The sequence below is a fragment of the Cucurbita pepo genome, chromosome 14, assembly GCF_057944985.1.
Source record: "Cucurbita pepo subsp. pepo isolate OVF chromosome 14, ASM5794498v1, whole genome shotgun sequence".
Taxonomy (NCBI): Eukaryota; Viridiplantae; Streptophyta; class Magnoliopsida; order Cucurbitales; family Cucurbitaceae; genus Cucurbita; species Cucurbita pepo.
In genome coordinates, this window is record NC_141811.1 from 3,996,909 (window position 1) to 4,022,834 (window position 25,926).

General features: G+C 37.2%; 5 protein-coding genes and 1 long non-coding RNA gene across 9 annotated transcripts; 1 reads left to right on the top strand and 5 right to left on the bottom strand.

Annotated features, from left to right (window-relative positions):
* The first annotated feature begins 1,052 nt into the window (after window positions 1-1,052).
* Window positions 1,053-3,672, top strand: LOC111810679 (uncharacterized). The gene has a single exon (XM_023697424.2). It carries the CDS (start codon window positions 1,295-1,297, stop codon window positions 3,503-3,505), a length of 2,211 nt encoding a protein of 736 aa, XP_023553192.2. The 5' UTR covers window positions 1,053-1,294; the 3' UTR covers window positions 3,506-3,672.
* A 963-nt stretch (window positions 3,673-4,635) lies between these two features.
* LOC111810672 (uncharacterized) lies at window positions 4,636-6,699 on the bottom strand. The gene is made up of 2 exons (XR_002817430.2): window positions 6,536-6,699; window positions 4,636-4,914 (listed from the first exon to the last, which is right to left on the bottom strand). It is a non-coding gene; the product is annotated as an uncharacterized LOC111810672 (long non-coding RNA).
* A 221-nt stretch (window positions 6,700-6,920) lies between these two features.
* On the bottom strand, window positions 6,921-9,554 carry LOC111809699 (uncharacterized). Of its 4 annotated transcripts, none has more exons than XM_023696084.2 (3): window positions 9,401-9,554; window positions 8,176-9,144; window positions 6,921-7,800 (listed from the first exon to the last, which is right to left on the bottom strand). In XM_023696084.2, exons 2-3 carry the CDS (start codon window positions 9,022-9,024, stop codon window positions 7,414-7,416), a joined length of 1,236 nt encoding a protein of 411 aa, XP_023551852.2. In that variant the 5' UTR covers window positions 9,025-9,144; window positions 9,401-9,554; the 3' UTR covers window positions 6,921-7,413. The 4 variants fall into 4 exon arrangements, with proteins under 4 accessions (XP_023551852.2, XP_023551850.2, XP_023551851.2 ...); XM_023696082.2 differs by having other exon boundaries at window positions 8,176-9,330; XM_023696083.2 differs by having other exon boundaries at window positions 9,234-9,549.
* A 1,739-nt stretch (window positions 9,555-11,293) lies between these two features.
* Window positions 11,294-16,459, bottom strand: LOC111810684 (GroES-like zinc-binding alcohol dehydrogenase family protein). Its single transcript, XM_023697430.2, has 7 exons — window positions 16,085-16,459; window positions 15,452-15,679; window positions 13,788-13,861; window positions 13,524-13,683; window positions 13,266-13,385; window positions 13,074-13,182; window positions 11,294-11,715 (listed from the first exon to the last, which is right to left on the bottom strand). The coding sequence occupies exons 1-7, from the start codon at window positions 16,304-16,306 to the stop codon at window positions 11,534-11,536; spliced, it is 1,095 nt and encodes a 364-aa protein (XP_023553198.2). The 5' UTR covers window positions 16,307-16,459; the 3' UTR covers window positions 11,294-11,533.
* A 1,236-nt stretch (window positions 16,460-17,695) lies between these two features.
* LOC111810949 (protein SAWADEE HOMEODOMAIN HOMOLOG 2) lies at window positions 17,696-22,113 on the bottom strand. Its single transcript, XM_023697810.2, has 9 exons — window positions 21,820-22,113; window positions 20,929-21,014; window positions 20,765-20,810; window positions 20,529-20,682; window positions 19,473-19,542; window positions 19,273-19,324; window positions 18,709-18,852; window positions 18,374-18,493; window positions 17,696-18,287 (listed from the first exon to the last, which is right to left on the bottom strand). Exons 1-9 carry the CDS (start codon window positions 21,871-21,873, stop codon window positions 17,931-17,933), a joined length of 1,083 nt encoding a protein of 360 aa, XP_023553578.2. The 5' UTR covers window positions 21,874-22,113; the 3' UTR covers window positions 17,696-17,930.
* Window positions 22,114-23,515: 1,402 nt separating this feature from the next.
* Window positions 23,516-25,559, bottom strand: LOC111809782 (transcription elongation factor 1 homolog). Its single transcript, XM_023696205.2, has 5 exons — window positions 25,465-25,559; window positions 24,747-24,875; window positions 24,468-24,538; window positions 24,018-24,039; window positions 23,516-23,934 (listed from the first exon to the last, which is right to left on the bottom strand). Exons 2-5 carry the CDS (start codon window positions 24,857-24,859, stop codon window positions 23,871-23,873), a joined length of 270 nt encoding a protein of 89 aa, XP_023551973.1. The 5' UTR covers window positions 24,860-24,875; window positions 25,465-25,559; the 3' UTR covers window positions 23,516-23,870.
* Between the last annotated feature and the right edge of the window lie 367 nt (window positions 25,560-25,926).

Sequence of the window (25,926 nt, forward strand, 5' to 3'; positions counted from 1 at the left end):
AGTTCATATATAAAATAAATACAAAAATAAAAAATTCATTATAATTTTATTGTATTTTATTATTATTTTTTTTAAACTTACTTTTTACTTTTATTATATTTTTTTTCTTATTGATAAATCAAACTCTCGATCAATATTCGTTACTCGTTAGATATGATGATTCTAATGTATCGAATGAGACAGTTCATAAAAAAGAAATTTTTGAAGCAACTATTCGATAATCGTTAGCTATAAATTAAAAAACTTGCACGTTCTCTAATAACGACAAAGTACAAATTTAAAGCGCTTTTATCGATTCTTCACTCTCTTTGAAAAAATATTTTTCTCAAAAGAGACCAAACGTTTTTTTTTTTCCTTTTTTTTTTCTAAAGAAGTTTCTTTTCAAGCCTTTTATCAAAAGGGGCGAGAAGGGCTAAATAAGGACTAAAGTGATAAATTAAATTTCGTCCTACTAATTTTAAATTTTAGTTGATGCTATTAATTAAAAATATTGCTATTTTTTAAAAAAATTCAACAATGATTTTTTAACTAAGTATTAATATATTAATTGATTTTTTACCCATAGTCAAAAGTACAAGGACTTATTTAATATTTACTAAAGTTAAAAGGGCAGATTTGTAATTTAATCGTAGTTTTATTAGGTTAAATATAGCAAAAGCTTCTTAAAATTTAGAAATTAAATTATATTTAGGGTTAGATAACTATTATATATATATATATATACTTTTTAAATATTTAAATATATTTCTTAGTGGATTAATTTTTTAATTATCCACTTTTTTTTCCATAAATTTTTAAAACATGGGTACATTTTGTCTTTTTTGAATATAAATTAGGTCGAAAATTAACTTGCGAAATTTCAAAATTACAAAAAAAAAAAAAAAAAAGACAACCAAATAAATACCATTATCAAATTTGAGGAATTAAATATTTAAAAATATAATAGTTAAAATGATATTTGAGGCCTATATTATTTTACCAGGGTAATAAATTACTTTGTAATGGAAAATTTACCAAATTACCCCTCAAAATATTGGGGTAATTTTCAGCTAAGGAGAGTATATGCCAGCAAAATTAGAGTCGCATTTCCACTATTTAGAGACAGAACAGAGTTGATCCCATTAAAGCCCACTCTTTCTCTCTCTACTTTCTCTCTCTTCTGCAATCTGAAAAACCTTTCTTCTTCTTCTTCATCCAATGCCTTCAATCTTCCTGTTTCTAAACCAAATCAAGCAACAAATCATTCTTACAGATTCCCCATGGCCGCTGTTCACCGGTGAGATTCTCTGTTTTCATGGATTCTGACCGCCATTTTCGTACTACTAGCAGCAACAGTACCAGTTCCGCCGCCGCAGGCTCTAGCGAGCTCTTCATCTGCTTCACTTCTCGCTTCTCATCTTCTTCTTCTTCTTCTTCTGCCATGAAGATCTCTTCCAAGTGCCTTCTTAGCCCTGGCCGCGCCCGTGAAGGCCAAATCACCCTCTCTACTTCACTCAGCCGCCGTCTCAAATCCAGCGGCAGCCTCAAGGTCGGTCAGGCCTCGCCTGCGTTTCCTACCGGTGGGAAGAAGCGAGGATGCGCGTTCGATAATCCGGAGCCGTCGTCGCCGAAGGTCACTTGCATTGGACAGGTTAGGGTTAAGACTAAGAAGCAGGGAAGGAAGATGAGGGCTAGATCGCTGAAGCGGAGGACTAATTCGGAGGCGAGTTTTCGGAAATCGGAGAGTGTTGTTCAATCGTCGCAGATGAATGGTAATGATCAGCAATTCGTTGCGAATCAATCGTCGCGTCCTACTCTTCTTCGTCAGGACAGTATGAGTAATGGCGGAAACGGTTTCCAGCAGGAGCGGCATTCGCACCGGAGCCAGCGGTGGGTGCATTTGCCGTTCACAATTTGCGAGGCGCTTAGGGCTTTTGGTGCTGAACTCAACTGTTTCTTGCCGTGCCATTCGTCGTGTTCCAGCGATAGGGAGAGTAACAAGGAATCGAAGCCGGCGGGGAGGTCGGAGGAGGAGACCGAGAGTTCCTGCGGGAAAGTGTTTGCGCGGTGGTTCGTGGCGGTACAAGACAGAGACGGGAAGGGGAGGAAGATCGAACTAGTAGTTGGAGACGAAGAACCTCAAACGGAGAAGGAAAATGGAAGCCAGAGACGGCATATTTTCGACGGAATGAATTTCAAAGACGAAAATGAAGTCGTTGAGAAAGAGGAATCGAGGATCAGCCTTTGCATTCCGCCGAAGAACGCTTTGCTGCTAATGAGGTGCAGATCTGATCCGGTGAAGGTGGCGGAGCTCGCGAAACGATTCTGTGAATCTCCTACGCCAAAACTGGAAGAACATGACAAGGAAGAACTAGACGAAGATCATGAAGAGAAGAAAACTGCACAAAATGAAGCGAAAAGAGATGAATCTGTGCCTGTAAGTAAGGAAGACGACGAAGAAGAAAGAACAGTGAAGCTAAATCTGAAGCTTGAAAACGAGGAAGAAATCAATGAAGAATCTGTTTCCGATACTGAAAAAGGAGAAGAATCCACAGAAATGGCCACAGAAAACGAAAACGATGAGCAGAAATCAAACATTTCTATGATAAATCATCAGAGTCAAGAAGAAACAGCAGAAGACAGAATCGATCAAGAAAATCAGCAAGAAACAATGGCGATCTCAAGAACAATTCCAATTCCGATTCAGAGCCACTGTGAATCTGAATTTGCTCAAGATGCAGAGAACCTGGAATCAGCCGAAGAAGACGAATCTAAGCGCGAACAAGACAACAGAACAGAGCAGAGAGAAGCATTTGAAGAAGACGAAAATGGCGAAAACCCTACTTCGGCGTCATTATCAGTAGAGACAGAACCAGTTTTAGACGAAACCGGAACTGAATTTGATGAGAATTGGGAAGAAGTAACTGAGACGACGACGGCGATTAAAGAGAAAGCGACGGATGAAGGAATCAGATCCGACACTCAAAACGACGACGAAATGATGGGTCCAGAGGCGGAGGACCAGTCAAAGGAGCGAGAAACTCCGCCGCCGGAGCCGGAGAGAAAAACACAAACAGAATCACCTGTTCTTCCGGATTGCTTGCTGTTAATGATGTACGAGCCAAAGCTATCAATGGAGGTGTCGAAGGAGACATGGGTCTGCAGCACGGACTTCATAAGGTGCGTTCCAACGAGGGAGAAGAAGCCAGCCGGTCGAAACCCGCCGCCGCCACCGCCACCGAAGAAGCGGGAGAAGAAGCCGGCGGACAACACGCAGACGGCGGTGATCCAACCGGCGAGGTGGTCGTGTTCGTTTCCAGCGGCGGCGGCTGCGGCAACAATGATAGAACAGAAGAAGCTAGTGAGGGCCAAGGGTTACGAGCCGTTTGTTCTTACGAGGTGCAAGTCGGAGCCGATGAGGTCATCTTCTAACCTGGCGCCTGACGCTTGCTTTTGGAAGGACCGCAAGCTTGAGCCACATCGCCCAGCTACCTTCGGCGTCGGCGCGGCTGAAGTTGGATTTTGACCATTTCACCCCTCAGTAAAAAAAAAAAAAAAAAAAGATAGAAAAAGAATAGGAATGTGTACAAATTATGGTAAGAAATTTGTAATTTTGGCTAATTTTGGCTACTTTAGTTGATTTTGAATAATTTTTAAAAATAATTTAAATTTAAAAATAGTAAGTTAACTATATATATATATATATATCTTCATTAATTATAATAATGTATGTAGGTGACCTTTAATTTTAAATATTTTTTTTATTTTTTTATATAAAATTAGAAATAAATTATGCCTATAAAATAGCATTTACATTGGAAAAGATTCCAAAAATTTTCAAACTAACCCTTTTTCCGTGTTGCTTTGCTTTTGTCATTGTTGGTATCTTTATCTTAAGTTGTACATTTTTTAAAAGCAATGAATTGTACTTTTTTTTTTTTTTTTTGAGGTTTATAATTTAATTTCCTTTTTAGCCCTTTCGGTATTTGTTGCTTTTGGGTTAAATGACCCTGTCTAGGGTTAAGCTTTGTGATTTGACGGCGGACTTAAAAAGCCACATACAAATGTTTTACGCCCAATCAGTCTGGATAACGCTTGCATCCTCTGTATTACTGCGGCTTCTGGCACAAAGTTAGCTGATGCTTATTCCCCAGATACCGTCATTGCTTCTTCTCCGAGAAAAGAAGTTCACGACACACAGGCCTTCTACCTCCACGCGGCATTGCTCCGTCAGACTTTCGCCCATTGCGGAAAATTCCCCACTGTTGCCTCTCGTAGAAGTCTGGGCCGTGTCTCAGTCCCAGTGTGGCTGATCATCTTCTCGGACCAAAGTTTAGTTCTGATTTTTTTAATTTAAAATTGGTCTAATATGTCTATGAACTTTGAATGTATATCTAATAGGGGTTTCATATATGCAAAAATTTTATATCTAATGAAACTTTATATCGAAGAAGTAAAAGACTTGAACCTACTCCTCAATCCACTACAATAAGAGGTGTTTGGCCTTTTAGCTTGAACCGCACCATTACGAGTCCAAACCAAAGTTGAAGTGATTTGGACTCGTAACATTTGTTCGTCAAATCGGCTTCCTAAAGTTCAAAACTAAAAATAATTAATTTGAATGGGTTTCCAAAAGTGAAGATTTGTACTCAAAAGGAAGCAAAGTGTACAAACTTTGATGAAGGTTATCTCTTTTGAAAGAGAGGACAATAATAGATGTATAAAAATATGATACTCAACACCATAAGAGCAGCAGCAACTTTCAATGATTTCTATTTTTCTTTTTAACATTCACTTCCATACCTCAGCTTTAATTAGGTTGTCTTCACTCTTCAAGCACACCATTGGCAATGGAAGTTCCTCAAGTTACTTACTTCTTCATGAATCATCTTATGAGTCCACCCATCATTTCCATAAAGCAAGCCACCTGCCTTCCTGCAAAACCATTGAGCTTAGCATCACCTATGGCACGAATTCTCTAGTTCGTGATTTAACTTGTAATAGTCCAAGTCCACCGCTAGCAGATGTTGTCTCTTTGGGTTTTCTCTATCGGGCTTCCCCTCAAGGTTTTTAAAACGCGTTTGCTAGAGAGTGATTTTCACACCCTTAATGTTTCGTTCTCCTCCCAGCCGACTTTCAGAGCCGAGCGTCCTCGTTGAAGGGCCCAGCGTCCTCGCTGGCAATCGTTCCCCTTTCCAATCGAAGGGGGGGTGGATTGTGAGATCCCATGTCGGTTGAGAATGAAAACAAAACATTCTTTATAAGGGTGTGAAAACCTCTCCCTTGTAAACGCGTTTTAAAAACCTTGAGGCTAACGACGATACGTAGCGGGCAAAAGTGGACAATATCTTCTAGCGGTGGGCTAGGACTGTTACAAATGGTATCAAAGGCAGACATTGGGTAGTATGCCAGCGAGAACACCGGCCCCAAAGGAGGGTGGGTTGTGACATCCCACATCTATTGGAGAGGGAACGAGTATCAGCGAGGACGTTGGGCCCCGAAGGGAGGTGGATTGTGAGATCCCACATCAGTTAGGGAGGAGAACGAAACATTCTTTATAAGGGTATGAAAACCTCTTCCAGGCTGACACATTTTAAAAACCTTGAGGGGGAGCCCGAAAGGAAAAAAAACCCAAAAAAGACAATATCTGCTAGTGGTGGGCTTAGCCCGTTGCATAACTCTCTACTAAAAAGTGGACAACCAATTGTGCCAGTAGATTTATTTGGAGCTTTTGATATCCCAATAACAGAGAAATTTGGTTCAATGGACATAAAAACCGGCAGAGAATTCAGTGGAAAACATTTTGCACAATGTTCATCTAAGGCTTTGTGTTAACAGAGCAGAAATATATTCTGCAGATACTGCCTTATTATATACTACTTTTTCTGAGTATTTTCACCTTACAATGATCACAGCTGACAGAGAGATACCAGAAATGAAGAAGAGCATTGTAAAAAATCACATGATCAAATTCAAGCAGATGACCTTTACAAATGGCTGCCAACACAATTCATAGGTTAGAGTATATACTTAAAAACCTGATCTACTCGAATCACCATAGGCCAATGGCTTTTAGATTTCAAGTCAATTCGGGTTTCCAGTGACTTGCAATGAGGCATGGAGATTTTGTTTTCAGTTCAACAATAACAGAGTGAGTATCAAAACATCAAGCTTTGAGATGTTAATTGGTGACCTTTTCCACTTAGCTATGCTCGGATTGGCGACAATCATGAAAAGTACTGCCACAAATAATTGTCCCCCACCCAATATTTTCAGCTTATTTGCAACTGAGATGGCTTCGTCCTATAGAATTCATTAAACTAATCTACTTTCCCACTAGAACGAGAATCCACAAAGATCATGCAAATCACAACAATTTCAATACAGAATTAAACCATTTAATGAACGACTTCGCAATCGCAGGCAGCTTCTGTGAGGCATTTCTTCAAACACATAGCAGGCATAAAAAAAAAAATGAATACAACAAAACCCCAGTTCATTTCTAGACTCAAAATGGTGTAAGCGGAAGAGTTCAAAGAAATGTAGTAAATGGTACCAGCTGTTTGGCCGGCGAGCACGGCGGCGGAGGGAGCGAAAGAGGAAGATGGAGATAGCCTAGCTGGATTGCTTTGCTACTCTGCATGTTTGGAGATGTCCGTACCATGCATTTGATTTTCCAACTCTTCTCTCTATCCTACCTTTCTAAAAGTTTATATATATATATATATATATATATATATATATATATAATTATTTTTATTATTTAAAAAGTTTCTAACTATATATTTTGTAATTTTTTTCAAAAAAACAAGAGTATTTTTGAAACAAAAGGAAAAGTAGCGACGTCAATTCAAGCATAGCTCAGTGAATAAGACACTAATATTAACCCAAGAACGAAAATATTTGAAATCCATCTACAACAATGGTTGAAATTTAAAGGCTAAACAAAACAATTTAAATAATATATATATATATATATATATGATTGATTAATTTGTGAAAAAATAAATAAAATTTTAGAAAATAAATAAACTCCTCTCATGGGCTAGTCATCTCATGTACAAAATTTTCACTTTTTTATCCTTTTTGAGGAATAGCAGAGGATCAGAAGGCCCAATCTCCAATGCAAAAACACCTTCTCAATTTTGAAGCAAACTTTTTTGTAGCTTCAAATTGACCAACACGTTTGTAATTTTACAAACATTGCATTGAGAATTTGGACCTTTTTCTCTTTGTTTGGTGGCGAAAAGCGAGTTCTCAAAGCTCATTCAAACATGCAACGGTACTAACGGTGAGCTTGGACCGTTACAAAATGGTTCATTTGGGCTTCCCTCCGATCCAATTCCATTGAGTATTGAGTTTTGGGATGCTGCACAGCAATTTCAGCATATTTAGAGACAATGGGGGCTGTTTAAAAGCCCTCACTCATCATTTTTAGTGCACATTGGAAGCAACAGCTCTAGCCCAGAACTTGATTTGTTGTTTCATGTCTTCAGCAGATTTTCTACTGTCCCATTTTGGTATGGGAGGGAGGAGATGAGTTTGGAGCATCCAAGCTTCAGAAAGATAAGGTCTTCTTGTTCTTTCACTGTCTAATTCCTCCTCTTTTTTCTCTCTCAACCCTGGAATTATGTCAACCACTGTTGGGTTTATATCCTTTTTGTCAAATGTGAATCCCAAGTCCTTGAACCCTTGCAATTCTTCTGATTCAAGCTCACTTTGGCTTCTTCTTTTCCTCATTTGGATGAGAAATTGGTGCCACATTCTGTCGCTGTTTGTCGGGATTCGACACGTCGGGAGACTGAAGTTCTTTTCAAGAATCTGGGATTAAGAACACCAAGTATTACTAAAAGAAGAAACGAACAGATGAAGCTTATTCTACTCATTCTAAACCTTCAACATTTTGTAGAATCTTCACATAAGTATCCACAAGAACAGATGAAGCTTATTCTACTCATTCCACCCTTTATGCTATGTCAAATCAATGTAATCTTTTCACAATCACATCAAGAAACGAACAAATGTTTGAATTCAAGACTTCTTGCTATGATACTATGTTATACTGTCCTTCAAGATAATTTGATCTTTTCAATATATTCATGACTTGAAATCTTAACCATGGGCAAGTTCTAATATAATTCAAGAACACATGAAGAACGATATGAGAGTTGAAACAGAACAACATGTTTGCAATACCTCTTGTCTTGTGGGAAAGAATTCAGAAAGGTTCGGTTGAATGGAGTTTCTGATTCTAGCAGCAGCTTCCTTCTCTCCAAATTCCTTTTCTCTGCCTATAAATGGTGGCAAAGATGGCGTTCTTAGCAGATTGCCATTCCGTGGTTTCCTTGCGGATTTGCTCTTTCGAGTGCTACCACTTTCTTTGCTGCGAGTTCCTTCTTCTTTCCTCTCTACATATGGTGGTTTGGCTGGTTTTTGAAGCAACCCATGTTCTATTAATGGCTTGGAATCATTCCCTTTCTCTCGAATACCTTGTTCTCGTTCCACACGGGACAGTAACGAAGGCATCCGGAGTAGACTCCGACATTTACCACCACCATATCCCGGCGAAACATTGATATCCATAGCAGATAAGCAGGCATTATCAGCAGGACTTTCTACAAGAACATCATGCTCTGCTAATGGCCTAGAACCACTTCCTTTCTCTTGAATTCCTTCCTCTCGGTCCACACGGGACGGTAACGACGGTGTCCGAAGGAGACTCCTATGTTTACAACCACCATTTCCAATCGAAACATTCATATCCAAAGAAGACGAGCAAACATTATCAGCAGGAGTTTCTACAAGAACATCATGCTCTGATAATGGCCTAGAACCACTTCCTTTATCTCGAATTCCTTCCTCGGACTGTAACGATGGTGTTCGAAGGAGACTCCTATGTTTACCACCACCATTTCCAATCGAAACATCCATATCCAAAGCAGACGAGCAAACATTATCAGCAGGAGTTTCAACAAGCACATCATGCTCCAACAATGGCCTAGAACCACTTCCTTTCTCTCGAATTCCCTCCCCTCCTAGATCCATACGTGACGGTAACGACGGTGTTCGAAGCAGATTCCGACGCACCCCACCACCATTAGCCAGCGAAACATCCCCATCCAAATCAGATGAGCAGAGATTAGCAGCAGGACTTTCATCAAACACCTGATGGGCAACATTAGAAAGACAAGGATCAGAACGGGAGGTAGACATCCGGGGGTTCCTCCAAGTAAGGAGATTATCAAAGAACCAACAGAGCTCTAAACGATCCAAAGCTTCATCAATGAGCGGGACATCGCTTGAAGGAGAAGATTGAAGAGAGGCATTGATTGGGTCCATGGATGGTGGGCACTGCAAAGATTGACCAAAAGGGGAAATGATAAAAAAAGGGAAGAAAGGGAGAGATTGAGGAAATGGGTACCTGGGAAATGGAGTGGCCATCAAGCTTTCTTCTGAAAACGCCATTATATGATTAGGATGAACAGAGAAGAAAGCCATGTGAGATTTGAGTAACATGCGCTGTCTTTTGATCTCCACCCACAATACATATTATATATGTGCGTTGTAACAGTATTTTGTGTTGGATGGAATATTTTTGTTTCTCATATTATTATACTAAAAATAAATAAATAAATAAAAATTAGTTTCAAATTTTGGCTGCATTCTTAAAAATTAAATTAAATTAAATAGATCTCTAAATTTTTTTAAAAATATTAAATTAATTTATAAATAAATTCTTGAACTATTTTTTATTTTTTATTTTTATTTTGTTTCTAATAAATTTGTGTCTATCCATCTACTCAGGCACAAAATTTCAGCTTTAAAAAAGTTCGTGTGACATCCCCACCTTGGTTAGGCAGGAGAACAAATGAATGGTTTGAAAACCTTCTCCTAGTAGACGAGAGAACAATATCAACGGTGGATCTGGGCCGTTACAGTTCGATAATCAATTAATTTTTAAAAATTTACAAAATACCGAGAAAAATATTATGTCTATAACCCATTTTTTATTTTTATTTTTTGTTGGTTAAAAATATTTTTTTTATTTTTCGAGTCAGATCTCGACAAATCTCTAAACAATCTTCTTCTTTCGTTTAAGCAAGCGGAAACATATTATAATGAAACGTTTTCTTCACGATTTTCTACACCCAATGATTTAAGTAGGTATTAGAATGCATCTGATTTTCAACGACACATCGAATTTCAGTGTTCGAGTTCGAGAATGATGAAGATTATTATTGACGTATATATAATATATATTTTGTTGTTAGATGCAAAAATTTCATAATATAATCTCTAGAATGGAGAATAAATAAAAGGAAGCATTGAAGGCCTACAGCCATAGAAGGCAAGGAGACAGGTTAATTACAGCACATTCCCATGTGAGGCCTCCTCTCATTGTGCAAACAACCTTATCCATATCAATATTTTTCTACATTATTTTCTTATTCATACCATTGGAAAAAAATTTAAGACGTTCATACACTAACAATAAACCATATACATTTAATTCCTAACCTTTTATGTTTTCGTACTTTTGTCAAATAGGTCTAGAGATGTTCACATGGTGGAGATGAAAACCGAGGAGTTGGTGAGAGACCGGCTTAGACAACTATTCGACAAACAGACCGTAGTTGTATAAATGCTTCAAAGTCAACAATGCAACAAAAGTATGAACCTATTGACTACGCTCCTGAACCTATTCATTATCGATCTCATGGTGGCCACTACCCGACTTAACGAATCACTTTCAAGCCTCGTCTTCGTACCGCATCGAGGTCAGAGACATAATATTCTTCATCTCCAGCCCCATTTAAGTTAACAAAGACAAATCTCTCTTTATTTCTCTTATTCTCAATTTCAAATGGGGATTCGGAGTAGCGCCCTTCCAAACATATATAACAGCTAAACATTTGTAATGCCCCAAAAACTCACTACTAGCAGATATTGTCTTTTTCGGGCGTTTCCTCAAGGTTTTTAAAACGCATCTACTAATGAGAGGTTTCTACACTCTTATAGAGGGTGTTTCGCTCTCCTCCCCAACCGATGTGGGATCTCACAATTCACCCCTCTTCGAGACCCAATGTCCTTGCTGGCACTCATTTCCTTCTCCAATCGTTACAAAATCTCTTCAACGGACCTCTCTGAATACAGAGACTCAACAAACTTCAACATGGCATAGCTATACACTTGCCCTTTGTTATTATCCCAATGCAGCTATTTCTTAGCATTCCATTGGAACTCTACCATCATAAACAACATAACACTCTACTAGGAAGAACCATTATTATGTAGGAATTGCAACAATAGGAGAGGTAACAATGAAATTTCTTATTCATGATTGAGAAATCTAGAAAAAAAAAAAGGTATATGTCAAATACGTTCTCAAAACTTTTACAGGCTGCAAACTAAATCTCTAGCGTGGTTAAAATTTTCACATCCTGTAAAGTTCCAAAGCAATTTCGATGCTAAAAGCTGAGGAAATTATTTACAGGATTTAATGCAGTTGAGCCAACAAAACAAGTATACATGAAGTGTTTGGAAGGAGTTTTCATCAATCAAGTTCTAGCACCACTTTACCTGGAATGATGTTCTTATCCTTTGCCTCATGAGCCTCCCTTACTTGTGTGATTGGAAATGTTTTCTCAACCGGTATCTTTAGCTTTCCAGCTTCACATAGCCTCCTGATCTCGTCTAAACCTTCAGAATCCGCTCTCATGTACGTCCACCAGTACTCTAAAACAACAGAAGGAACAACAGAAGCAAAATGAAAGTTCATTAAACAACAGGAACATAATATTGGAGCCATATATTTGTTTTAATTTCGATGCTTGAATTCACCTTGAGGCATTGGATGGCACTATTTGAATTTAGAAAACTATATTTGCACTGAAAAATGTGCACAAACAGACAAATATAGCTTTCAGATAAGCGATTGAAGTGCATCTAGCATATGTTGTAACCATAAAATATTTCCTAGTCAAAGGGATTGGAACTAAGAACTAGAGAACATGATACAGATCGAAGTAGAAATTGCTATTCAACAGAGGTTCCAGACTTGGGGAGATTTCGGGACCTCCCAATCTCTCCTACTAATCAACTCTACCAGCCCTTACACTGCATGCACATGGCCTCTCTTTGAAGGGTGATAAATTGGAGGGATATTAAATTACCTTCTGCTTTTCGAGAATCGGAGCCAAGGAAAAGCTCCATTCATGTTTTATGGATATATATATTTTCCAACCTCACATATATCATTCCAAAGCAAGCTTTTAACATGAACTGGGAAACACAGCAATCATCTTACTTGTTACCACCAATGCATTGGTCAAGAAAAACTAAAAAGTAATCCTTTTCTGTGAGATCTCACGTCGGTTGGAGAGGACAACGATGCATTACTTATAAGAGTGTGGAAATCTCTCCCTACCAGACGCATTTTAAAACCTTGAGGAGAAGCCCAGAAGGGAAAACCCAAAGAGAACAATATCTACTAGCGGTTTTTAGCTGTTACAAATGGTATCAGAGCCAAACACTGGGCAGTGTGCCAACGAGGACGTTGGGCCTCTAAAGGGGATGGATGGTGAGATCTCACATCGGATGGAGAGGGGAACGAAGCATTTCTTATAAGGGTGTGGAAACCTCTTCCTACCAGACCCATTTTAAAATATTGTGAAGAAGCCCAAAAGTGAAAGCTCAAAGAGGACAATATTTGCTAGCAGTGGACTTGGGTTGTTACATTTTCCAAAACAAATGAAGGTCCGTAAATCTATGCCAACCTCATAAGATTGTCCTGGTATTCATAATCCAGGTCCAACATGGATTGCAGTAGGACCATTCAACTTCTACAAGGGCTTAAAAAACTTTATTACAAAAACTTGCTATTCTAACAATTTAAGCTCAAGAATATAATTTAAAGAGGGAAAAGAAGCGGAAACTTATGCACGTGAAACCAGGAGTTGTTTATAATATGGAATATTACTGGGAAAATTCAAGCAGGAGGAGGGATCACCATTCAAAAATGTAACTGGACAGTTCTAATATTATCTTTAAGCAGATTATATACTAGGAGAAATATACAAACTTTTGATTATTACCAATTCCATGAGAGCATCTGTACTGTAACTGTTTCTGCAACAGTATGCTTGTAGCAATAGGAAGCCCGAGAACTAGCCCGTATCTATCAGTCAATGATGCAGCCTCGCCCTAGACAAACAGCAATTAGAAGCCTGAATTTCAAGAACACTTCAATTACTTCACGAAATACGGGTTAGCTTATAGCTCTATACCTGAAGTGTCATATAGTGTCCACCTCTATTCAAAAGATGGATGCCAATTCTTTCTGTATCTGGCACACCAATTGTATCCAAAACGGCATCAAATTTCCCCTTTAGTGTGAATTCAATGCCCTATAAACATTCATGTAAAAAAAATCACTCAATCTCCCAGCTTCTAAACGCAAACTAACCATTGCAATCCAATGACAATGTCGAGTCAGGTAAAATAAAAATGGTGAGGTCCAGATCGGCTAGTGTATGAATCATCACCTCAGTAGTATAGTCAACTGCTTGCTCAGCACCTGCTGCCAGTAATTTATCGATACTTTGACTTCCACAAGTAGTTGCAACATGACAGCCTGAAGCAACTGATATCTGAACAGCAGCATAACCTACAGCTCCTCCACCGCCAATTACTAATACCCGTTGCCTGCCACCAAAGGAGATTTAATGTTAGAAAATGTGTCAAAAGGATATCATAAATCAATAAAATTTAAATGTGTGCCTTACTGGAGAAGAACAAAGTTAACATACCCCTCTTTGATTCTAGCAGTACTCTTTAGAGCCCGCCATGCAGTCAGTGCAGCAAAAGGAATGGCACTGGCTTCCTGACAGAGAAAAAGAAATACAAAATGAAGTAAAAATATCAGGGAAGATTTTTTTTTTTTCTCCTCTAAATTAGGTAGGACTGCTTGTCCTTTCGTTTCTGTTATAAGAATATGAGGCTGGAAAGCTATGTAAAACAAAAAACCAAATAACTAAATACAATCTAGTTTTAGTGGGAGAGTACTACCAGGTTTAGCTAAGTAATAATCTAACACAAACTTATTTTACCTGGTCAACATATTTAATGATTAATTACATGCCCTAGTATCCCTTTTAACAAAACCCTGTCCCGACGACTGTTAAATTTTGAAGTCAAAATTTTCAATTACAATATTTGCTAAGAACCATAATCCTAGTGTTAACGAGTAATTAATTCCAATTATACATAATTATTTCATTACTTAGTTGATATTTTCTTTAGATGGAAGGACAGTTCTGGTGACAAGGACAAAGTCACAAAAAAAAAAAATCTTTAAAATTATTTCAATCTTAGACCTTGGCATATATGATAGTTTTGAATCCAATTCCTACAGAAAGAAGATATTTGTTTTCCTTATTAATAACCAGCTCCAATTCTCTTATGAATCTTCCATTATTGGGTTAGCTTACAGTTCTCATGCTTCTAGCCATTCATGTGCCATTATGAAATGATAAAAGTTGGATAAGAATCTATAACAAACTAAAGGACCCTTTGTGTTTGACAACAATTTAACGAATAAAAATTTCTTTGAGCAATCATAGACATTTAGATGATAGGTTACATCCTTGTGTATCAAAGCAATGTTCTCAACTAAGCCGAATGGGGTGACAATCAACAAAGGCAGAAAAGCTATGATGACAAAGATTGCAAAAACAAGCTTCACCAAGCTTGATATCAGAAAGTGAATAACAAACCTCTAGGGTATCATTTATGCACAATTAGAAAGGAAAAATTATGGAAACGTGTTATTTGTATCCGAAACAAATTTAGAAAATATAAAACAAATCCTAAGCATTCAAGAGGCTTAGTTCTCTCTGAAACGACCCAAGCCCACCGTTAGCAGATATTGTCCTCTTTGGCTTTCCCTTTCGAGCTTTCCCCTCAAGGTTTTTAAAATGCATATGTTAGGGAGAGGTTTCCACACTCTTATAAAAGATGTTTCGTTCTCCTCCCCAACCGATGTGGGATCTCACAATCCACCCCTTCGAGGCTCAACGTCCCATTCTCCTACCCAACCAATGTGGGATCTCACACTCTCCCACTAATCATCATTCCATATTGCCTAATCTATAACTCTCCTAAACTAACACTATTTATAACTGTATTCACTCTTGCAAACTTTCAAGTTAATGATTTACAAGACCCTATCAAGATTCGTAACATTTTCCTCTGCTTTGATAGGCAAATAAATTTAAGTCTCGAGAGTTACATCTGGATTTAACAAACAAATCTGCCACATAAAAGTCAGAAGAAGAAACAAGAATAGTAGAAACTACCTTGATTAGGATGGCCAAACAATCATAGTAGAACAATTGATTAGAACAATAATATGCACAACATCAAGAGAATTAAGAAATCTTCAGCAAAAATCACGAAGCACTTCATTGATTACCACATGTGTAAATGATCCTGGCTTAGCACTTAATTCATCTGCTGAAAGTATTGCGTAATCAGCGTAAGTACCCCTCACAGCAGTTGGATGCAAAGCACCAAAAACTTCTTTTCCAACACTTACTGAACGAACCGAAGAACCAACAGCCGCAACTTCACCACTGATATCACGGCCCAAAATGACCGGTAAAAGTGGTTCAAAGATTGAGCGACCATAACCCGATCGCATCTGGGAAACAATAAAAACCCAAAAATTAAAATACATTTAAGTTTCAATTTCAACCATAAAGAAAACCAAAACAAGATTCAAATGGGAAGCCATGACCACTCAATATCACATTCAACAATCAAACAGTCAAATTCTTGTAGTTTTCTTCATCTAATTGACCAAATCTTGAGATGTTCCATGGATGAAACCCTTCTAAGGATGACTTGGTAGCTTACTCTTTACTTAACCAAAAAAACAAGAAATAAAAAGTTCATCTCGAGTCAAATAAAAGTGAGAACAGCCACTTCGCTATTAATAAATCACCAAGAACAGTGAAATTTAGAAACAAACACTCAATCTAACAGCCTTCAAGACAGCCAGTTCTAAGACAGGAAGACAATAAGAAGCAAGGCAAAGAAATCTGACTCGGGTATCAAGCGGGTTGATGGAAACAGCACGCGCGCGGACGAGAACTTCATCAGGCTTGAGACTGGGGACCTCAACGTCGGGGCGGAGCTGGAGCACCTCCGGACCACCAAAGTGGGGCAAGACCACGGCCCTGCAAGTGGTGACGATGGTTCTAAACCCAGCAAGAAATGGCGATCCATGTTCGAATTTAGAGGTGCGACATCGCAGTAGAGCTCGCATTGTTGCTTGAGATCAAATTGAATCAGAGCATTCGCGAAATGGAGAGAGAATCAGATTTGGCCGAAGAGAGAGAGGAAGGTGGACGTGTCTGAATTTCCATCCGCGCAGTTATGGAGAAATGGGTTTATGAGAGCTTGCCACCAGAACCAACTCAAGAACCTCAACCCTTTTTTCTTTTTATTATTATTATTATTATTATTATTATTATTATTATTATTATTTATTATTATTATTATTTATTATTCTTTTTATTAAATTTTTATTTAGATTAAATATAGAATTTTGTCCATTTTTAATATCTCAATTTTTAGAAAAATGAAAATTGCCATTGTTTGAATTTGTAAGGATTGTTTTTTATTATATAAATAATTGAAACTCTTAAATAACTTAATAAATAAAACGTAAATTATCATTTTAATTATTGATGATTCATTAATAAATTTATAGATTAAATAATAAAACCGATATGAATATTGAAAAATAAAATTAATTTTTGCCGACTCTTTTGTTGATGTTTAGCCTACTCAATCATTGTTTTCACAAATTTCTCGATGCTCTTTTCCTAATTTCGATTTAACTCGGACTCTGACAAAAAATAACTTAAAGAAACACTCATTGGTGATCAGAACAAGGGTACGATATTTTGTGGAGTACTTTTTTTTGAGACTTGACCGATCGACTCAATAACCTATTTTATGTCAAGATTGTTCAAAAGATTCAGTGTCACGATCAAAAGTACTTCCAACACAAAATTATCATGTCTATCGTAAGTATAACGTTTCATATGCAAGACTCAGACTAGAATTTAAAATCTGGATTCAACACCTGATGACTCTGACATTCCCCTACAACATGATACATTATCTAATTCTCTCGAAGAACTTTCAAATATCGAGATGTATTATCTGTTACTAAATTCAATCAGTCCTCAATCCTAAAGCCATCAGATATCCTTCTTAGAGATGTATCAAATCTCGAGATGTATTATCTCGAAGAACTTTCAAATATCGAGATGTATCAAATCATTCCCTTAGGCCCTCCCTCACTACCTCATTCCTTGCTGACATCCCTAAATAGATATCCTTCTCAGAGATCATAGAAGGGTCACTAAAGCTAGGAGACCAGCATAACTATTGATATGAATGTGTTCGTGAGTGTGTGCGCGCGCGTGTTTAAGTTTGACGTAACGTGCCCTTTATCAAGAGGCACACAAACAAGTCCAGTTTTCGCACGGCATTCAACTCAAAGAGCATCCTCGTTCGATTGTTACAGAATCATTAGTTTATATGTCGTAGCCGACGAAGCTCTATCAGAAAACTAAACAGTAAACTATATCATCAGTCAGCAGTGTGCAAGTGTAGAGCCCTGTCTAGCTAAGCAGAGAAGAAGTAAAACAAGAGAGATGATGCTCTGACCTGTTAGACTCGAGGCGTGCTCCTGCATTTTTTATCCGTCAAGAACATTCAGCATTCACAACAAGTGGATTCGAACCTAAAACTTCGAAACATGTGGCAAAAAACAGACTTCGCTACGTATTTACTCATTCTAAATAAACGAGTCAGGCAAAATTTTAAATTGATACGTTCAGTTAAAATTAGACTGATTGAGAAATTCGTTTTCATAGTCAGCTAAGTAACTTCCCATCAGACACATTGTCAGCCGACAATCCAGAAACAGAGTTCGACGTCACGATACCACTCGAGAATGCAGAGCTAGCTACAGAATTACCAGAGTTGAGTGTGGTTGGAGCACTGTTAGTTTCAGTACTCCTTCCTTCCTGAGTATTAGTTTGGGCATGGACGTTTATATTGGCATTTGGCTTTTGTGTTGCCTCAAAATTTATCCTCTGGCCGCTGAGCAGTACAGAATCCAAGCCAGACTTTGAGGGCTCAGTGGATGCTGCTTCATTTACAGCATGAAGCTGTTGCAACCTGTAATCAGTCTCGGGCCGACGACAAATCTTTCTCAACTGGACGATTTCCTAACAATAATTTAGAGCAAGACAAATCAATAATCCCAAACAGCTCACAATGCTGATGATCAAAAGAAACTAAAGAAGATACAGACCTCAGACTGATCGTGATCATAACGGACCAAAAACCTGCAGCGACAGCCTCGAACGTCATGTCTTCTTCTTTGTGTATCAAGCACATGGGCATCAAAGTAAAGTGCCTGCTCTTTACCCTCCTGAATATTTTGAAGATCACAAAATTACTCATAAAAAAGGTTTCTCTATAACTGATAGGGTGTGCTGTGAGAACGTTAAAAGATCGTTGTGTGCACCACTTAAGGGCGTCGTTTTACAAGGTAGTCGTAAATTATATGCGCAATATAGACAGGCCTAGTAAAAGAGATTATCCTGAATTGGTTGCAAGAAGGTGATGGAAAGGCCTCGCTTTTACCTGAAAGCATAAGATGAGATCACCCGGAAGAACTGCCACGCATTCCGATGATTCACAAGGAAAAGAACGAGGTCTAATGTTCCTTCGGATATTAACCCACTCGTCCTCCTCCGATCCAAAACCAGAAAATCTGACTAGTACTTCCTGACAAACAACGTTTATTAGGTGACACAGGCAGTCTGATTAAAGCAAAGAAATCACAACATCAGGTTTCTTTATAGACAATGTTACAATTCCCATAATTCGAACTTTTGTTTGAGTTTGCGACCACGCCGAACCATACATCATAAAATACTAAGAGAACTCATAGGATTGAGAATGTGATTCAAAAGGTTTTGAATCCACGACCACACTAACGAATAGCCATTGACATTAGGCCTTCGTTATCCTTTGGAGTGTGATTACATGACCACATATTGTAATGTTCTCCTATAAACGAAGACTGGTGTCGTTCAAGAATTAATTGGCTTAATACTTACATGTTCGTTTTTAATGAAAAACGCACAGAAAATAGACTGAAGAGGAAAGAAAGGCAACATAATGAGGGAACGAGCGCAAAATTACCAGGTCACCGCTTTCCACAGATCTATGGGATAGAAAGGTAGCAACGTCATACCTGAAAATACGAGCAGTTAAAAAATCAATTATTAATTTCTTGTATTATGAAAACGTGTATCGTGATGAAGTTTATCATAATAAAGCATGGAGACCGGCTAAGCTAATTCACACCAAAATCCCCATATTTGTAGACAGGCTATACTGACCATGCACCATCTCTCCCAGATTTAGCTTCGAACTCCAACGATGGATTTTCTGAACCACTCTTTGCAGATCCTGGAATTTGGTACAGAAATTGAATGAAAAAATAAACATACAAAACCAAACTTAGCATGTTTTAATATGAATCATCTTAAAATAGCAAATCTAGAATCAATGATGCTTATCCACTTATATGCATAAAAAAACAAGTTTAGTGTTTCCTCTCAAGTTTATTATGGTTCTCTTATAGATAAATGAGCACTTTAGTTCACGTGTCCAACAATTTTTCGACAGTGACATGTACTCTCAAGCATCTAACGTGTGTCGAAATGTTCAATAAGTGTTCGGACTCATACAATTCGTTCACATGCTATCCAAACTGAAGCATCCGTGCTTGATAGCGACCCACACCATGCCATTCTAAAAATTATAGTTCTTCACAGAACATAAACACAGTCAACCCATGATTTAAAAGAAAAAACAATACCTCATGGATTTCTAATGCTTGAGATTCAAAGAAGGTAGAGTCCCTCTACACATGGACTATAGTCTTAACTCTCTCGTGTAAGACATGCTACGCAAAAAAGTATAACCTTCATAATCTTAACCTTCCAAATCAAGGAAAAAGTGGGCAGAGTCCCTCTACACGTGGTCTATAGTATTAACTCTCTCGTGTAAGACATGCTACGCAAAGAATATAACCCTCAAAATCTTAACCTTCCAAATCAAGGAAAAAGCGGGGGTATTGGGGGAATGAGGGAATGTTCGGCGGGTGGAAAAGAGAGCTAGACGAAAAGCCTTGAGAAGGGCAAAGGGACCAAAAGAAGGACCAAAAGAGCTACCATAGCTCAATTTGAAATTTGTTTTTACATGGTAATTTCATTAAGGACGTAGAAATTAAAATGAAGACTAGGGGCCACAAACCCCAAGCCTCACATATACCTTACTAGAATAGATCTTTTAGTGATAAGCTCGTATAAAGACGAAATAAAAAAGAAAGAACAGGATAAGAAAACGAAAATATTTAAAAACTTCAAAAACATAACAAATTTTTTTAATACCTACTGGTGCAGGAGCAGGAACAACTGTGGTTTGAGGCACATTTCTCACGGGAGTTGACTCGATTTGGACAATTGGAGAGACAGCTAACTTTCCAGGAGCCTTGGTTGTCTTCGCTCTTATAGCATATCGTCTATTCTGGAACCAATTCCAAACCTAAGAAATAACAATAATAATCAGCAGAACACCACTACCTATCATCATATCAAGGTCGAGTACAGAACAGAAGTCACTATACTTGTTTCATTTGCACAGCAATCTTCCCTTTCCGTTCTACCGATTCACTATAACAACATAAACAAATTATTCTTTTCACTATTCAATCTTGTCTTATAGAAAAAACAAAAGAAGATCAATTCAAATTTAACAAAAACAACAGTAAGCCTATTGCTCAATGCCCACCTGAACTTCTCAGCAAGGGCAACGAGAACTTCCCGAGCTGGCATGGTATTATTGTGTGCTTGCAATATAGCGTCCATCTCCGCAACCTTGATCAAAATAAGAATTTAACATTACAGCACCGGAAGTTTCGAGGAAGTGTACCCTGTAAGACTTTAACGCCTAGAAACAACTATAATAGGAGCCTTAAAGCAAGAAAAGAAAACTTCATTTGATTGAAAAGTTTTCAATTCCTTATCAAGAATGTACTAATTAACTTGTTGCAGATTGAACTGCAGAAAGTCAACACAATTTCCACAAAAATTTAGATGGATAGATCTATTTCGTTAGGGTCTGGAACAAATTTTATCAACAACTATGCTCCAAAAGTTTAACTCCCAGCCACTTCATTAAAAATGGCACTCTAATTCCAAATTATCGTTATCCAGTAAGCCCCACAGTCCCCTCTCGCTGCAGTTCTTACCTAAATGTAGCTACCTACACCTACACTAACCACAGCATCGATTCTGTGCAATTAGAGCAAACGAATTACAGATTAGGAATTTGGGACGAGAAATCGTAATTCGAAGGGATAGAACACAATTACCAGTGGAATAAGAAACAGGAGAAAATGTTAGAAAGAACAATAGAAGTTGCAAAACAAAGGAACAGTTAATTAGTTCAAAAGAAAGCAAGCACAATAATCAGTAAGCACAATTTCAAAAAGAATAAACAATCAATCAAGCCAATAGACATAGAAATTGAAGTAATCCACAAAAAATTTCAACTCCAGCAACGAAAATGCATCACAGACACATCATTCACAGCAAAAAAAAAAAAAAAAAAAAAAAAAAAAAAAAAGAGAGACAAAATAAGAAAAATACAGAACAGGAAGAGGAAGAAGCGGAGAAAAACCTCGGGAGCCGTGAAACGGAAGGCAGGACCTCCATTGCTGGGAGGCCGACCCATAAGCTAAACCTTCCGCTGTGGTTTCTCTGATTTCGGCGTCGCTATCGCAGAAGCAGAGAGAGAAACTGAGCAGAAGAAAAAAAAAAGTGCCGGGAAAAAGAGAGCAGAATTGAAGATCCCGTCTACAGAAATGAAATTCGTTATTTTCGGAAATCTTTGAGCGGATATAAATGAATGTATATGTATATATATATATATATATATATATATATTATGCGATAAAGATTGAACATTCAAGCCCAAAATTCATCGTTTTTCGGAGGGCAAGACAAAATTTCCAGGTGATTTCGTACCAAATATCAAACTTTACTTGTGTTCCTCAAAGAAAAAAACCTAAATCTCACCATATTCTTGCCATCAATATTGTTCCTAAACTACTCGACCATAGAGATTTTGGTATGAATCTGATCGTATTTTCGTAGATTTGTCGTAAATTAAGTTCTTTCTTATCATAAATTTGAACATCTCTTATTTCACGTCACGTGTCGTTGAGGTCAAACAATGAAATGAGATCGAGATTCTAACTCCTCACGATGACGTATAAACAATATCTTGTTTTGTCATGATTTAGGTAGATTTGTTTTTATACCAACATAAATTTGAATCATTTTCACTCTACACGTTGCTCGATAAAAAAAAATGAAAAATATTTGACGTCCTATCGTCTTTCAATGGTATGTAATGATATGTAACCAATAGCATCTTTCACATAGTGAACGTTACCTCAAAAATATAAACTGGTTCGTTCATTATACTAACGAACTTAGCATCTAGGGCACGTGTAAAAGTATTAATTATAATATATTTTTAGATATATATAATGACATTTTTGTTTAGAGAGATTTTGGGTTATTGTTTTTTATTTAATTTTTATTTTCTAAAATGAAATAAAAGAACAAGTTTCTAAAAATAAATAAATTTATTATTTTCATAAAAATAATCAAAAGAAAGGGAAAGGCGTGAAATTGTTGAAAAATTAAGTGGGTGGGTACCAAATAAATTAAAATACCACTATTTTTCTATTTAAATATATATTATTCATGCTCATATCTATCCCAAATGTCTATAAATATTAAACTATTATCTATTTAAACATATATGATTTGGATGAGTTATCTACTTATTTTAATTCATTTATTTTTTAAAAATCATAAGAAAATTATATATACAACCACTTATTTTAATTTAATAATTACTTTTATTATTTATTTTTTGAAAAATGAATAAATATTTTACAAGTTGGACATTTTACTTTAATTTTAAAAAATAAATAAATGATGGGCAATCAATTTATGAAAAATCGAGTATAAAAGACAAATTGTTCATGTTTTTTTATAATTTTTGTAACTAAAATAAGCCTATGCTCGTAACAATGGAAACGAACATAAAAATATTTTAAGGCGTTTAAAAGGACATCCAAACAAAAACTCAACAAGAACGAGGTAAACTCACCTTTACAGGAAAGTAAAGAAAGGATTCAAGGATGGACAGGGAGAATAAATGAATTAGCTACTTTACAGGAGAGTAAATCAAAGATAATTGAAAGACTCAACAAACGAACATAAAAATATTTTAAAGCATTTAAAAGGTCATCCAAACGAGCTCTAAATTATTTATAAATATCGATAACATTAACTAGCAATGATAAAACGCCATATAATCGTATAATCGAACAGGAAGGAACAAACGTCCGTTAATATTCATCTACAAGAAGGTTGAATTATTAGTAATAATAAAGGATGGTTCACAAACCCACTCTTCATTTGCACATAGATGAAAATTCACACAAACTAGGAAAAATATGATACTATTATACATACATGCTTGTCTATACTGCTACGAGGGTAAGAGTGTTGTTATACCTACCGGTAAGTCACCCTATTAATTAAGATTCGTAAAAGGAACGTTCGAACGAGCAAGCTTCGTTCTCGTAGAAAAATGGCAAACTTCAACCTTCCCCAATGATTCCCTCTAAGCAGCATTGTCGATGATTCCCTCTAAGCACCATCGTCTTCTTCAGGGTTGTTGACCCGCTCACATTCATCGATCCATTCGCTATATCTGATCAAAACAACATCATGTCAACCAAAGCCCTGTAGAACATCAATATCGACATATACCAGTTGCGTTTCATTTTTACTTACATATCTATTGGCTCAGTCAAGGCTGCAAAACAAACCAAATGAAATATTAGTGCATAAGTATAACAAGTTGGAAGTCGAGACTTCGACACGAAAACGATTAAATCCACCTAAATCATACATGATGCCTTACACTTGGTACATATTTTCATCTGATAGACTTCCCTACAACAGGAATAAAAGTCTATTGATGATGGAAGGTGGGACAACTGCATAACAAAACTTCCATTCATCCATCTATTTCGAGCATAGAGAAAATGGGGTTCCCTAGAATAATCCCACAGTCCCGTGCACTATTTAAGGTTCGGATCAAACAAAAATTGCTCCAGTAGAACAGAAAAATACCCATTAAACATATTCTTTAAAAGGCCACAACATGATATGAAGCGTAAAGTAAAACACACACAACAGATAATGAAAACAGAACTGGAATAAGAGATTCAAAGAGAATACCTGTAACAGTTGTGCTAAAGCTTTCTTGGCAAATCCCACAGGAGGCTTCCCCAATCAGGTTCTTCATGTCACTAAAACCATACAAACACCCTCGTTACAATGCCAAACAAATAAGGCACCTAGACTGAGAGACTAATCCAGGACACAAGTTATTGGTACTATACATATTCACTATTCCGGCGTTTTCATATGCCACAAAATATAAAAGTCCTTCAAACAAATCGCTCCCTCACGTGTTACAATAACCCAAGAGGAACCAAATGCAAATTGCGAACTTACATGCGACATTCAACACTGGTTCCATGATTGCAGAAGGGACAGCTAAAAACAGTATCAAGCTTGTCCATTCTCTTCCTAGGTGGGGGCTTTGCACTTGACTTTCGTTTCCCCATTCTTTGTGGCGTGAGACTGTTCACATCCATAGACAATATCACCATCAATCAGTCTTCAAAATGAGCGTTGTAATCAAACTTTAAAGGATATCAAGCCTAGATCTTTCAAGCATATCAAGCACAGTCAATAAGCTACCAATCCTCCTACAGAAAAACTCATATTCACCACCCGTCCTCTTGATCCGAAAAATTCATACCCAATCCCTGAACTGCCGCAATCAAGTAAAATCGTACGAGAGATGCAAGTTACACCACCCTAAAGAATCATAGAAACTCACCGTCTATGAACCAAAAGCAAACAATAACTAAAATTTCCATTTTCGCAACAGATAGCATAGTTACAAGTTACTCAAACAATGTCTCCCATCTTCAATAAGAGCAACACCACGCCACCAACCAAATTCAATAAGAATAACCAAACGCAACGAAAAACGCAAAAAAACGTCGACATTACAAAAGAACGGGAAGAAAACCATAATATACGACAACAAGTAGAACCCTAGATTGCAGGCATTACGAAAAAAGCACAATAATCTGCCAAACGAAGGCTTAATAAAACCCTAGAACTACAAACCCTAAGAGAGGAGAGAATAAAGAAGCCATACCAGATCGCTGATCGAATTGCGAGGAATTATCGTTCTCTTCCGCAAACGTGTCGCTGGCCGAATTGAAGAATGGTACAAGGAATTCAGGGAGGGGGTGGTATTTATAGACATCTGAGATTTAAACGTTCATTATCTAATTACGAAAATAACCCCAACTTAATTCTATAACTACAGAAAAACCTCAAACGAATTCTACCCTTGCATGGAGAATGGAGGACCATTTTGTACTTTCGCACAAAATAAAATTTAAATGTTTAAAATCTTTTTTTAGTCCTTTACTTCTGAATTTATCCATTATTGTGTTTTATTATTAAAAATTTTAAAAATCCTTCCCTTTATAAATTTATAACAATTACTTTTAAATTTTGTAAATATATAATATCTATTTAAATTACTTTACTTCTCGCTCACATCCTAGCTGGCAGACCGTCCGATGTCTGGTTCTGAAAACATTTGTAACAG